Source organism: Corythoichthys intestinalis, chromosome 16 (assembly GCF_030265065.1).
Source record: "Corythoichthys intestinalis isolate RoL2023-P3 chromosome 16, ASM3026506v1, whole genome shotgun sequence".
Classification (NCBI taxonomy): Eukaryota; Metazoa; Chordata; class Actinopteri; order Syngnathiformes; family Syngnathidae; genus Corythoichthys; species Corythoichthys intestinalis.
The window spans coordinates 5,403,623-5,419,746 of NC_080410.1; the positions used below are offsets into that span (position 1 = coordinate 5,403,623).

A 16,124-nucleotide genomic window follows, 5' to 3' on the forward strand; every position below is an offset into this window, starting at 1 on the left:
TATAAAAGTTGTAAAGAAATAAAACAAACAACAAAAATGAACAAAATGAAAGAAAAACATATTTATATAATAGGTCAACATTAAATTTCGAACACATCATGTGACGAGCATCTTAGAGATGGCCATTGGCTTTACTTAGCCAAAATTACCTGAGCACATATTCAGGGTGGAATATTCAGTCAAAAAGGATGTGGCGTCTACATATGCACGCACACAGCTGGGAGGCCAGTATGTACGAGCATGGGCTAAGCTACTATCCGAGCATATATTTCTTGTAAGTTAACACTGGGTTTCGAGGTCATCACCATGTTTTGCACCCCCTGCCACAAAAATCAAACTCCGCCTATGATCTCATTATCTAAGGTGTATTACAAAAGTGAGTACACTCCTCGCATTTCTGCAGATATTTAACTATATCTTTTCATGGGACAACACTGACAAAATGACACTGTGACACAATGAGAAATAGACTGTGTGCAGCTTATATAATAGAGTTAATTTATTTTCCCCCAAAATAACTCAAAATATAGCCATTAATATCAAACACCTCACTTTTGTGATACATTGTATAAAACGATAGCAGCACAAACGAAGCATAAATGAATGGCACCATTTTAGGTCCATTTTGGCATTTTGCAATAAATAGGGGGGGCTGCGTGACGTCAACATTCAAAATTAATATCTCAATATCTCAAAAAATGATAGCAGCACAAATGAAAATTTTTACAGCACAAACGATTGACACAATTTTTAGCTATTTTGAATCAAAATGGCGGGCTGGTTGACCTTAGATTGCCCTTTAAAAAAATTGTTGATAGTTAAAAAAAAAAACAATTGCAGCACAAACATTTTTTTTCAGCACAAACCGAGCACAAACAAATGACATAATTTTTCAAAAAATTTGCATCTGATGGGGGGCCAACTTTACGGAGGTCATATAGTGCACTAAAATATCCTATAGCTATACAATATTTTTCAAGGGCTTGCTAGCACTAAATGCACAATGGTAGAACTACTTTGTATAAAACTTACTAGTTAGAAAAAAAAAGTTTTTAAAAAAAAATTATGAAAAGGATCAAGATGGATCAATATTTTTTTGCAAGATCGCGTCGCCCTAGTTTCAATCCCGACTATAATGATGCAGTTGGTTTGGCCTTATTCTCGTTTTTTTTTTTTTTTCTTTTTAGCAACTCTTATTATTTCCATGAGGGAAAAAGAACATGTTCTGATAGAGCATGTGGGAGAGGACACGGGTGCAGAGAACAGTAGGATGGACACAGTCACTGAGTGGGCTGAGTGCGGGAAGGCAAACGAGGCATCTGGAGCAACAGACTCCGTGCCAAACGGCGACCTTTGAGAATTGGGACCGTTGAATAAGGAACCGAATAAACCCGGCGCGCAAATCGGAGGAGTTTGGAGCGCTGCCTGTCTGCGTGAGTGAGCTGCTTTTTGTTTGTGTGGACATACAGTAAAGACACGCGAACGCAGAGAAGACACGAAGCGTTGGTTCAAATAAGCTCTCTGCTGAGGGGGTGTGACGGTAGGTCGGTTATGCAGCAGCTCAGTGGGCTGTCGGCATTGGAGGATTAAACTTAGTGCAAGACTGAATGGGCAATCGATAAATACAGCTTGACAGTCAAAGTTAGATTCAAACCCTGTTCTCCTGAGATCCCACTTAGGGTGTTTCATCACACCGTCACATCCCAAGTTGTTTTTGATATCCTTGTATAGCATCATTCAATTTGTTAAATGTTTATCACTCAAAATCGGGCTTCTGTCATTTCCCTTCCCCGGCTTCGGAGAATGTAAACAAACCAAGAGGCGTGACAGCTAGCCGACATGCTAACCCGAACCGAGTGATGTTTGAAAGTCTTCGAAGCGGAAAAATCACACATAACTAGCCTGGGTCATTTGACATAACGACTGGGTTGTCGATTGTCTTCGCGGATCGGCAAACCGCCGGTGGAGAGCAATTTACAGTTCGTTCCCCGGAGGAGGGTGGCTGCAGTTGTTGTGCAGCTAACGTGCAGCTAATGTGCACTACGAGAGCTTTTTACATGCTTATCAATGATCAAACGTAAGTAGTCCTTTATTTAAAGAAAGTTTGTAGTGTTTACTTTGTAATCGCTGTATTAATATTTGACATAATACAAAACAAGATGCTTACTCACTTCCTCGTAAGTCCAATGGTCCCACAGTAGTAGGGCTTGGCCAATATCCACGGTGAATGGGAACCTTTTGAAACTTCAAAAAGGCACACACGCCTCTCCCTCATAAAGCAAGATTTTTCTGCAGCCGTTTGGCTGGCGTGATGCGAAAAATAAACGTATTAATCCGCAAAATCTGCTGAATCCTTAGTCCTCATAAACAACAGTACGGCTGTTTAGTGAAGAGGACGCCTTCTACCGTACACGTCACAGCGCCCTCCTCCTTAATGCAAGACCGAAGCCGGAAGTCACTCATTTTCATGGCGCGGGATTCAAAAAACTAAATAAATATAGCGATCGCTTCCACACACATCCAAGCGGTCCATATCATTCAGGAGCATAAAATACCACGTGTATTATGAAATAAACATGCTTTTTCGTGTCACAGGCACTTTAAATTCCCCTCTTTCCAGTGCCAGTGCGTCTTTCATGTGAGAAAAGTTGCAGGAAGCTAATACTCAGTCTTCAGTAAATTTGTTGGTGTTGTGTTTTTTTGTCCCAAGTCTACATTGCCGAAGATTTTATTTTGTTGATTTATTTTGTACTTTGAAGCTGGCCTGTGTTAAATGCCAGTAAAGTCAAACTCATTGGAAACTGCATTTCTCCCATCGTCTCTTGCATTTGTACTGACAATAACTATTATTTTCACAATGTTTAAAATGTATAGCGATTTATATTTGTAGTTATTCATTTCCTCACAGTGGGACTAATAATGTTTTTTTCACATTTTAGCTTATGCTAAGCTGTTCAGCATGTTTTTAAAATTTGTAGCAAAAAATACAATGTTGATTAATAACATTAAAATCAATAAATTATAAATAATTTTCATTAATAATCTGAACATCCTGTGCCTCTCTCTCCATTAGTTAAGCTAGACTGATGAAAAAGGAGTGGAGGAGTCAGCGAGATTACGATTATTTCAAAAACATGGGTGTATTTAAAAAAAATATATATATATATATATATATATATATATATATATATATTAGGGCTGTCAAAATTATCGCGTTAACGGGCGTTAATTAATTTTTTAAATTAATCACGTTAAAATATTGGACGCAATTAACGCACTAGGCCCGCTCAGACAGATTTAAATGTCAGTACAGTGAAAGGCCAACTTGTTAATTGTGTTTTATGGAGTTTTTCCGCCCTCTGCTGGCGCTTGGGTGTGACTTGCATATGTTATGTGGCATAATGTCGCCCTCTGCTGGCGATTCAGTGCAGCTGATTATCTGGCTTTCGGCGCGCTTTTCTGACGTGATTATATGTCGACGCGAACTCACACTAATAGACAGTGTTATTCAGACCAGCTAACGTCCGCATCCAGTATTCAGTGGCAGTTCTCATAGCCCCATCACACTGTTTGTGTCTAATACATGCATCGCTTGTGAGTTATATTCCTCCTTTGTTTATATTCATGAGCATTAGATAGTTATTGATGATGTGTATTTGAAGTTGTTCACATATATGGTGAAATGCAGTTACATTGTTAGATGCTTGTGAGCTAATTGGCTAGTGCTACTGCTCAAATGGACACGTGTGTGTACATTTTATGTTATTTTGTGATTTATGCAAGTTATTGACACATTGCCTTGTTATTTTCAGTTTTACAAAAATATAAGAAACGTGCTCCTGTCAAAAAGAGATGACTTCAGTAAAGCCCATGCAACTTTGCCACACCGTCTGATTTCTTTTTGGAACTTATGTTCGCTATCTGTCAATTTGTGTACTCACACACATTGAGGACAGAATAGGGCTACTAGTTTATTTTTTTATTGAAAATTTTACAAATTTTATTAAAACGAAAACATTAAAAGGCGTTTTAATATAACATGTCTATAACTTGTACTAATATTCATCTTTTAAGAACTACAAATCTTTCTATCCATGGATCACTTTAACAGAATGTTAATAATGTTAATGCCATCTTGTTGATTTATTGTTATAATAAACAAATACAGTCCTTATGTACCGAATGTTGAATGTATATATCCATCTTGTCTTATCTTTCCATTCCAACAATAATTTACAGAAAAATATGGCATATTTTATAGATGGTTTGAATTGCGATTAATTGCGATTAATTACGATTAATTAATTTTTAAGCTGTAACTCGATTAAAAATGTTAATCGTTTGACAGCCCTAATATATCTATATATATCTATATATCTATATCTATCTATCTATCTATCTATCTATCTATATATATATATACATATATATACACGTATATATATATATATACATATATATACACGTATATATATATATATATATATATATATATATATATATATATATATACACATATATATACGTATATATATATATATATATATATATATATATATATATATATATATATATGTATATATATACATATATATTAGGGCTGTCAAAATTATCGCGTTAACGGGCGTTAATTATTTTTTAAAATTAATCACGTTAAAATATTTGACGCAATTAACGCACTTGCCCAGCTCAGACAGATTTAAATGACAGTAGAGTGAAAGGCCCACTTGTTAATTGTGTTTTGCGGAGTTTTGCTGCCCTCTGCTGGCACTTGGGTGCGACTGATTTTATAGTGTAAGTAATTATTGACATCAACAATGGCGGGCTACTAGTTTATTTTTTGATTGAAAATTTTACATATTTTATTAAAACGAAAACATTAAGAGGGGTTTTAATATAAAATTTCTATAACTTGCACTAACATTTTATCTTTTAAGAACTACAAGTCTTTCTATCTATGGATCACTTTAACAGAATGTTAATAATGTTAATGCCATCTTGTTGATTTATTGTTATAATATACAAATACAGTCCTTATGTACCGCATGTTGAATATATATATCCATCTTGTGTCTTATCTCTCCGTTCCAAAAATAATTTACAGAAAAATACGGCATATTATATAGATGGTTTGAATTGCGATTAATTGCGATTAATTACGATTAATTAATTTTTAAGCTGTAATTAACTCGATTAAAAATTTTAATCGTTTGACAGCCCTAATATATATATATAGTTTTAGGCAGGTGTCCTGCCTAAAACTTTTGCACAGTACTGTATAGTACTGTGTATATATATATATATATATATATATATATATATATATATATATATATATAATCAGAGCAAAGTGTGGCTACTTTAAAGATACTAGAACATTATACATCTTTTTAGTCATTTCACCTTTTTTTTTTGTTCAGTAGGCCTACATAGGTTCATTCATAGTTTTATTTTATTTTTTATATATTTACCTTCAGTGAGAATTTACAATGTAAATAGTCATGAAAATGAAAAAAACACATGAATGAGAAGGAGTGGAGATCTACTATTGATACAAGCCTGCCAAAAATACACGCTTTTTCAGCACATCCCCACTCCTAAACCTTAGATTGCCAGTTATTGATTGTATAAAGATGGTTGCTATTTAAATTGCCAACTTACTTACAGGAAAGTTAACTGACTTTCAATTTAAAATGATCTCAGCCTGCAAACACTCTTAGTTACAGAGAATCAGAGCAGATTCGATCAGGCGTCAAATAGTACGTCAGAGCGTCATAGGCGTCATCACATTTTCTGCACAGTCGAATGAGCTCGAATACAAGAGATACAGTATATGTAAGTTCATGCTGGGTTTTATTTCCAGGTCCAGAATATAAGTCAGTCAATGGAGGTGCTGGATTTGCGGACAAACAGAGACCTCCAGTACGTGAGGGAGACTGAAGGCCTGATGAAAGTAGTGGACGGGAGACTGAAAGTGGCCTCGGACAACCCCCGCAGTCTTAATCCCAAAGGCTTTCAGGTACGTGGCTGTGCACCACCCCAGCTGCACAGCAAGTGTGTTTTGACCACGACTGCGTCACGCCATTTCACAGACAATAAAGTTATGTATGAGTCAGAGCAACACGAACTTCATTTAAAGTTCTGAGTGGCCCTGTTGAAATTATAGGAGTGACTCTACTTAACATATTCCTTCTTTTTAAAATGGAGATTTTTGATGGGAATGTTGTCAAATGTTATCATTCTAACTAGGGTTATTTGCACGTCACGGCTTCTGTTTTGCAGGTCTGTTTGAACAGCAATTCTGAGTAAATCTTAGTTACGAGTAAATCACATATCTGGACCAGGATGCTGATTAGATTTCAGGAAAAATACGAGAATCATACCCATGACTAACAATGATTCACACAGCAGTTGCTTCTCTTTGTCGAGCTTTTTGTCTGATTTCTGATCAAATCAAGGATGACGTTGACTAAAAAACTGTTGAAATGTGAATTAGAAATTTTACTTAACGCCACGTTTTCATTGTTTTATTTGTAACTAATTAAATAAGACAAATAGTTGTTTTTTTTTACTTATGTAAATATCTATTTATTCTTTGTATATATACATACATATTGACTAATTTGAGTAGAGATTTGTTGACGTCGCTCTATAGTGGTGGCCGCCATTACTGGGGTGTCAACACACCTCAGTAGCAGCCCAGTGTCAGTCAATGTAAACAGTAACATTAGTTGCAGTTAGGGTCACGTTGAATATGCGCTATTTGTAAAAAGGGGGTGTTAAACCAAGGCTTATTGGACCTTTTAGTTTTTTAATGTGTTTATGGGTCATTGCGCCATCTAGCTGTGGGTAATTGCATTATAATACACGGGCACTTTTATTTCCAATACAAAAACTCCAACACACACTATAGGTGAAATACAATGCCATCTTTGTAGTAAACTATGCAGCATGCGTGTCTACTGCCATTGTGCACGCCTTGTTTGGAGAAAACCCGTGCGCATGAAAAATTTGGTCTGAAATGGCCCTTTTTTGGATGGGAAAAAGTAAAAAAGATCCTCAGCATCCCCTGCTGTGAGACTTCCAGCACCACTGGAGGGAGTCCTCGGGTACGATGTCCTCGACCTACAACGTTTCGACATTACTACGCCTGTGCTTCGTCCTCCATTAAGTCCCCTGAACAATAGTTTCTGGTTAGCTAGCTCAGAGTGCATGTCTGTGCGCCAGGAGGATCTTTGCCTTTTCACCCTCTTTTTTCATAGTATGGCTGTAAAGAAGTAAGCTGGGTCATCTAGGTTAAGCCAAAAGAATAGCAATTACCATGGAAACGAAGCTTAACATCATAAAAAGAACAGAGTTAGAGAGTCATTGGTAAAGATATGCTGCGTTCGGACCAAAGATCAACCATCGTGCAAAAACGCCTCGCCTATCACCAAATGCAATTTTGTGTTTACACAGACCTTACGTCGCCAACAGTAACACTTCCTTTTCACACAACCTAGACAGTAATGTAACGAATCGGGTTGCATGGATGCTTCAGGTCGCAATGTTAATGTGGTGATTGCTGTGTTTTTTGGGCTGTCCTTAAATGCAAAGTGCGTCTGACTGGAGTGAGAGAGGGAGGACACTACGGCATACCTTAGTCGTGTTCTGTGTTTTCGGTTGCGAATAAACCATTAAAAACCCTAATTCTCCATCTACCTTTCAGCAATAACGGAAAGTACATGTATGTGGGGGCGGCGTGGGGTTGGTGGTGCGTCCCCTCTTCCCATCCCTGTAGGTCAATTCATAGGGGCGCGAGTGGCCCGGGGTACCACCCTGGATCCCTGGGTGGGTGACGATGGCCTCTTTGCTGGGCTTCGCGAAGAGGGATAGGTTGGCTGGGTGGGGGCCATGGCCCTGGGGTGGAGCGGCCTCTCCGCTCGTCTGCTTGGCGATCTCATGTTTGATGGGATTCGCGCATGGCTGGATGTGATTGGGCGCGGTCGGGTGGGGGACCTCAGTGCGATTAGCGATGGGGCAGCGCAGGATGGGTTGCCGACGGGCTCACACTCACAAGTGATTCACACGATTACTGGGTTCTAAAGTACAGGGCTGATTTGTCTACACTCCACCCCTCCCAATCACTTATGTTCTAGACCCCCCCTTCTTTGCCTGGTTAACAGGCCCCCCACATGGTGTCAACCGGAAATACATCTAGCTGACGATAGTACTAAGCAGAGGTTGCGCTAGACATTTTCGTTGTCTGTCATTTTGACTGACAGGGTCATAAAAATCCGGTCAAAGTCTATTTTTACCCGTCACTTAAATTTTTAAAATGATAATGATGACATATTCAATAGTATTTAGTTTTCATTCATTTTTAATTAATATTGTAACGCTTGCTTGGCGGCGAAAAATTAGACACGGAAGTCATGGTATTTTTCTCCCTTTTTACTCTGCTTACCGCCAACAACTCCGCTCCCAAAAAAAAGAAGAAAAAAAGAGGCAACGATATAGACCCCAATCACCAACGTCACACAATGATCTTACTTGTTGTTGTCAGCCCAAAATCTTCTAAATATATATTAAATGCATCTTACCAGATATAAAATGACTACTACATAGTCTGTGGTGATCGTTTGGTGCCCAGATTTCTTGTCGAATTACAGCAGTCCATCTCGCTCTCATCTTCGGGTCTCTCAGAATACGGTAGAACTTCAAGTCTCTCCGTCTATCTTCTCTGTTACAGCAACCAACCGCCACACACGCCTTCACCATTTTGATTATTAATATTAACGAGCAGAAAAACACGCCGTAATAGGAGGCATGTACGTAGCGGTAATGTGTAAACATGACGAGCTGACACACAATATGGCGGCTCCAGTCAGGGGGGCGGAGTTGTGACGTCATGTGATTGGGGTCTATACACAGGCGGCAATCTTGTCCATCAATTGGATGACGCGCTGGCACACCGGGTGCACCAATAAAAACCCCGCGTTGATGTGTCAATCACGGTGCCACCGCCAGACCCCGGTGACGCTACAATATTCTGACAGAAGAGCCAACGACGTCATGCATTAAGAGAGACAATAGCTAATTAATATGCTAACTCGCCACCCTGTGGTCTGGGGTGTGAATTGCAACCTGTCAAAATGACGGACGGACTTCAGTTTTTTCCGTCACCGTTTTAAAAAAACGGTCAACGACGGAAAATATCCGGTTAACGCGACCCCTGGTACCAACACATTTATAGTTAGTGTAGGTGTTCAATGTATTTCTTGTTGTTTTTTGTACTGTATTTCTTCTCTCTCTCCTTCTTTTGTTCCCCCATAACCCCTTCCTGTTCGCTGCTTTGTCTTAATAAACGAGGTACAGTATGTTGAATGATCACAATGGGAGTATGTCATACTCCAATGTGAAACATTAAAACTGTTTACACCAACCGGCCACACAGACTTCTATTCTCTGTGTCCAACAGCTGAACAGGACAGGTTTGAAAGAAAAAATATATATTACACGTAAGTCAGTACTTTTTTATTTGAATGTATTTTATTTTTTTATGCGTATTTTGACGTAAATTTCGACGAACAGTGAAATCCAACTTAGGCGGAAATTCGAGTTACTTCGCCAGTGCTGCGTAACTCAAGGACTCCCTGTATATTTATATACTTGATTTCATGAAAAAAAAATTACAAACTATTTTTTGTGGAAATGTGACTAAATTAATATGATAAATACTACACTCTGGATTGCGTAAATGCCCCGTTAGCAATTTTAATTGGTGCAGCAATGAATAATCGATTAACTTGAGTAATTTGATCAGTAAAAAAAGCTTTGAATCAAATTTTGCTGCTTCGAGGATTCATATAATTACAGTGGCGTTGTCATGGTTTGTTTTGAAAGTGTCTGCATTTAGTTTTATCAATTTGGGTGGATACACAGCCCTCTAGTGGCAACAGTCAATATGACATAACTCATCTTACTTGGCTGAATCCAGCTGCTCACTGTTAAGACCAACATAAGGTGAGTTTTTGTCTGAGCTAACATGCTTGTTTATGCATTCGTAATTTAGTTATATATATATATATATATATATATATATATATATATATATATATAGGGGGTAGAGAGATATTTAGCAGTAGCCTATTCCATGTGAATTTATGTTTGAGCGATTTGTTAAAAGCTTTGTATATTTGTTAAAAGCTTTGTAAAAAAAAAAAGAAAAAAAAAAAAAAAAAAAAAAAAAAAAAAAATTTTATAGCATTTAAACTGCTCTTGTGAAATGAAAGTGCAATTCTGCATTGTTTGAAAAAAAAATCTCGGGAGTTGTATTTTGTGTTTGCATTTAATGCTCTTTTGAAAGTGTAATCTTAGCAAGCCTTTGTTTTTACATCTCCTAAAATTTATTTTGCAACGCATTAAATGTTCCTAATCCGGACTATAAATCGCAGTTTTTTTCATAGTTTGGCTGGGGGTGCGACTTATACTCAGGAGCGACTTATGTTTGAAATTATTAACACAGTATGATATCATTTCACATGTTATTTTGGTGTTTTGGAGTGACACTGATGGTTTGGTAAACGTGTTAGCATGTTCTTTATGCTATAGTTATCTGAATAACTTTTAATAGCTATGGCCACGTTCGCGTTCTGCCTTTGGCAATGTCTGTTCAATTGTATTATTGACTTTTTTATATTGAAATGCTTGCTTTTAGTTTGTGGCGCTTTCACGCCCACGCGGGGGTGCACTCACACTTGTTTACATGAAGAAGAGCGTTCACACGCCAGTAGAAGACCGACAGCTACGTAGCTCTGAGTGAGTGGGCGAGTTAGCGAGAGAGAAACACGGCTGCGAACCTACGTTCATTGTTTATGCTTGTAAAATATCTCTACAGAGGCAACACCTGTGTGTATCATCTTTTCTGTTGGTGTTGTGTGTTTTCCACCTGCGATCGGCCACTTAGAGCCAGTTGTGTGGTTGTTTGAACGATGTGCTAATGCTAGCGAACGTATGCTAACCGTTTGTGCCATTGTTGTAAAAGCACCTAATTATCATTTATTTACGTTGATGCAAACCCGTTTGGTATCGAGGACGAAATTGATTCAGCAAATTATACGGACGCCTAACATCGTCATTTGGGAGTTTAGCCCGCTGAATAGCCAGGACCGAGCCGTAGCGTCCTGGAGAGGACAGTATATTCGCATTTCGTTGTTCATGCACTGTACACTGTACACTTATTCGGCGTGTTGTTCTCTTTTGTATTTTTATATTAAATTGCCTTTCAAGATGACATGTTTGTTCTATGTGTTGGATTTTTATCAGGTAAATTTCCCCCAAAAATGCGACTTATACTCCGGTGCGACTTATATGTTTTTTTTCCTCTTCATTTGGCAGTTTATGGCTGGTGCGACTTATACTCAGGAGAGACTTGTACTCCGAAAAATATGGTACTCGATTATTCGAACTAACTAATTGATAGATTAATCGATAATTTAAGTTATCGATAGCTGCAACCCTTTCATTGTGCAAAACTGTAGAGAACAGTTTATATACTGTCAATAGTAAAAAAATGTATAAAAATCTATAAAAGTCATACAAAAAAAAAACAATAAAATATTACTCATTCGGTTTTTCCCAAAGAATTTAGTTCAATTTCTTCAAGATCATATTTACTTGAGAGGTTCAGGGTTGTGCGTACCTTTCCTTGTTGGCATCCATCTCCACCTTATCCCCTTACAAGCAAACACAAGCTGCGATCTTCTGTCAGGCCCTTTGTCTTCTTCTCTCTCGCCTAATTCATTCTTCACACCGTTGAGATAGGAGATGAAGCATATAATAGTTTGATTAAAGAATAAATGCAAAGTGTGCGCTCGCCCTCGGGACATGCTAGAATGTCGCTCAACTGTGTTTTACTTACTGGAGTGTGTGCGTGTGTAACGAGACTGATATTTATTTAAACCTTAAGATGACACTCATTGAAGTCATTGGCTGCCATTGACTGCGCTAGACGTCCAAATCCATTTGGACTGGGATAGGCGAATGAATGTTTTACTATACAGTATATATGTGCATGACCACTTTGACTGATGGCTGTGCTTACCTTCAAGTTGCGGAGAGGGAGATTAACGGGATCTGAGCGGCTTGAAAACGAGGCAGCTGTAGGGGGTTCGAGGGCAGGGAGGGGCAAGATTTATGACATGACGCCAGAGGGCTGAGAGCGGCTCCATCACTAGATTTAAGATAAACCCCAACAAGAGAGAGATGGGGAGCCGTGGCACTAGCCCCGTCCCCCTGCGGTGAGCATATTTTATCGATAGGAACGTTTCTCTGGTGAGCTATGGCTTTCAAAAATGGAGCTTGGGTGGCCTTTTCCATTCTGAGCACCTGATGGGTCACATCGAATTCACACTGGCAGCAGTCTTCTTCAATCGATCATACAGATGGTGTGCTATCATGTACCAAAGTGCCAAATCATGGGTGGACTGGTGTCTGACTTCAGGTAAAGCATGGAAGCTTAACCATTTATAGGGCACTCTTCAGCCCCTTTCAGACATATGCTGAACTCCGGTTAAATCTACTACTAATTTAAACGGGTAGCGCTTATTTCGACTGTGACGGAGTAGCCCCGTCAGATCCCGGGGGAAACCCGGCATCTGCAATATAACGCATGAGATACGGCAAACTCACCGTCTTCAATATAATTCATAGGACACATACACACATGCGCGCATACGCTCACACCATACCTGTTAACTTGTTCGGCGTCGGGGGGTCAGGGGTGTACACTAGGCTGGCGCTACAACATCCTTACGCCATACTCTTAACAAACTTTCCCACAAGTATTCATCCTCCATTTGCATGCTGAACTGTCAAAACCGAGCGCTCCATTACTTCCTGAATATATGACGTCGCGGGCATCAGCGTGTGACGTCACCGTATGGGGTGGGTTTTTAGCCCACATAAATTTATTTTTCTTTCCAAATGTTATTTCGGTGCAGTAGTACCAGTATTTTGTTTATTGTATTTTTCTTTAATTTACTGTTAAGCTAATATTGAACAAACTGGAGTTGTTTAGCAGAAAACCAAACTTTTTGAGTTAATTGGCTGGAGGGGAGGGGCCAGGAGAAATATAAAGAGGGACCTACCTTACATACTTCAGTCATTTGGAGTCACGCAGTGGTGCAGACCAGAACACTGTTGGGAACGTCATTAATAAAAACACTGAAAAACCCTCACTACCAGCCATTTATTGTGAGCAAGAGCCCTGACACATCGACTGACACAGAGGTGACATGGACGTTAACCGGGTCGCATCCTAGTATAATGTCCGGGACTTACCCAGGACGCGGCATGTGGGACAGCAGCCGTTTAATTCTCGGAGGAAAGCAAAGGCAGATGACGTAAATATCATGGTGAACCAACCAAACGTCATTTCCTCTTTCTTCACAGTAAGATGAAAAGCGGTAAACAAGCAGTGCTATTATCAACATGGCAAACTGGAAAGATAGCAAAATTAAACTAGAAACATAACAAATTTAAATTGCTAGTGGGTCTTACAGCTGAGGAAGAGACAGTCCATCTTTGGAAATGTGTGGTTTATTTTGTTGCCGTTGCCGACCAAAAATGACATAATGTCAGGGCTATAAAATGCTGCCCCATTGAAATATAGTCATTCAATGCCAGCGATCCCAGTTAAAATGTATTTCATGTCTATCATTGTCAATGGCACTAAAAGAGTTAACATTAACCCCCCAAAAAGCCTTGGGTTACCGGGTTGGGTTATCTTGGATTGATTGATCTGTGTTTTTTGAATGAGGAAGTTGATATGAATGGACCTGCAGCTAGTATACATGCACTCCACTACCAATGTGCCACAAAGTGACAGTGACTAAAAACACAAACACTTGAAACTGAATAAATGTCTCTGCTGTCTGCCTAGGATTTGAAAGACAAGATGAGCGAGCTTCTCCGTCGCCTCCCTGTGCTGGATCAATACAAATCAGACACCAAGATGATCCTGCTCCTCCGAGAGGAGGTGAGAAATCTGTCCTTGGTTCTGATGGCCATCCAGGAGGAGATGGGCGCCTATGACTACGAGGAGCTGCGCCAGCGGGTGCTGCTGCTGGAGACGCGTCTTCACTCCTGCATGCAGAAGCTGGGTATGCACTGGCATGCAAATGACCGTTACTGTGCGCTCAATGAATTCTTAATCGCAAACCGTCCAATTCTATTACAGCACTTGTGTGCCTATAGGCAATTAGTGTGACCGGCGCAAGGCAGAATTAAATTATTAATTGGACGAACATCATAAACAGACAAATGTTCCGCTGTAATACATTTCCACCCTGGTCACCCACTGAAATGATCAACCTAAATTATGAAAAGCTTTCCTAGAATGTCACAATGAATAATTGAATGTGTTTTCCCGTTGCTAATGAATTAACAGAATAAAACAAACACAGGCTGATGATGATGGTTAACTCTTTCCTGTGGTGGAATGTAATGAAATAAAAGTACCGTATTGGCCCGAATATAAGACAGCCCTGATTATAAGACGACCCCCTCTTTTTCAAGATTCAGGTTTGGAAAAATGACTTTTTGAACACCAAATTAATTTTTATTCAGAAAATAATTACAGTACATCTGAAATAAATGATTACAAAAATATATTTGAGAAAAAAAGAATGTTATTTTGCCTCATTCAAATCTTAATATCTGAAAATTTAAATATGTAAACTAAAGTGCAATCACATTTGTAAATGAATGGCTTCTGGTTTTTGAAATGTAAATAAACCAATCTATTGTGATAAAACAACAAAACTGCAATAACTGCATTAACCAACAAAGTAAAGTCTAACTGTAACTGTAGTTTTAAAACAAATCTGAATAAGGAAAAACATAAAATAATTAGGGCTGTCAAAATTATCGCGTTAACGGGTGGTAATTAATTTTTTAAATTAATCATGTTAAAATATTTGACGTAATTAACGCACATGTCCCGCTCAGACAGATTTAAATGACAGTAGAGTGAAATACCCACTTGTTAATTGTGTTTTATGGAGTTTTGCTGCCCTCTGCTGGCGCTTGGGTGCGACTGATTTTATAGGCTTCAGCACCCATGAGCATTGTGTAAGTAATTATTGACATCAACAATGGCAGGCTACAAGTTTATTTTTTGATTTAAATTTTACAAATTTTATTAAAACGAAAACATTAAGAGGGGTTTTAATATAAAATTTCTATAACTTGTACTAACATTTAAGAAGTACAAGCCTTTCTATCCATGGATCGCTTTAACAGAATGTTAATAGTTAATAATGTTAATGCCATCTTGTTGGTTTATTGTTATAATAAACAAATACACTCCTTATGTACCGTATGTTGAATGTATATATCCTTCATGTGTCTCATCTTTCCATTCCAACAATTTATTTTACAGAATATATTTATATAAATTACAGAATAATATGGCATATTTTATAGATGGTTTGAATTGCGATTAATTGCGATTAATTACGATTAATTAATTTTTAAGCTGTAATTAACTCGTATAAAAATTTTAATCGTTTGACAGCCCTAAAAATAATGCAAACTGGTTAAACTTGAGAGTAGCTGAGATCTATCATGACAGAACATCGCTTCAATGATATCTGGCGCCATCTAGCGTCGTGAATGGGTATAATGTCTAGACCGCGAATATAAGACGACCACTTTTTCAGTCTTATTTCAATGCAAAAAACACTGTCTTATATTCGGGCCAATACGGTACTTCATTATTGTACTGTACTTACAATTTTTTTTGTGTATCTGGACTTTACTTGAATAAAAATATGAAGTGGTATTTTTTACTTTTACTTCATTACATTTCACAGCACACACACACATATATATATATATATATATATGTATATATGTATATATATATATATGTATATATATATATATATACTTTTTACCCATATCTGTACTTTTTACTCAACTACTTTTCAAATTCTCGCCTGCATTACGCGTTACTTTTTTTTGTGTGTTTGTTTTTTTCTCATTATGAAAAGTTTCTTTTTCATGCCTCCGGCGCAATTGTGCAACAATACCATAACTGAGAACTATAAGCAGCAATACGAGCACAAGCAAGATTAGGC

At 38.2% G+C, this 16,124-nt stretch overlaps 1 protein-coding gene across 3 annotated transcripts in view; it reads left to right on the forward strand.

Moving 5' to 3' along the window:
• olfm2a (olfactomedin 2a) overlaps nt 1-16,124 on the forward strand; it is a 236,671-nt gene that overhangs the window by 191,956 nt on the left and 28,591 nt on the right. For all 3 annotated transcript variants that reach the window (XM_057817974.1, XM_057817973.1, XM_057817975.1), the window contains 2 exons: nt 5,864-6,019; nt 13,925-14,144. In XM_057817974.1, the coding sequence (XP_057673957.1) occupies nt 5,864-6,019; nt 13,925-14,144 (376 nt within the window). The remainder of the gene's footprint in view (nt 1-5,863; nt 6,020-13,924; nt 14,145-16,124) is intronic.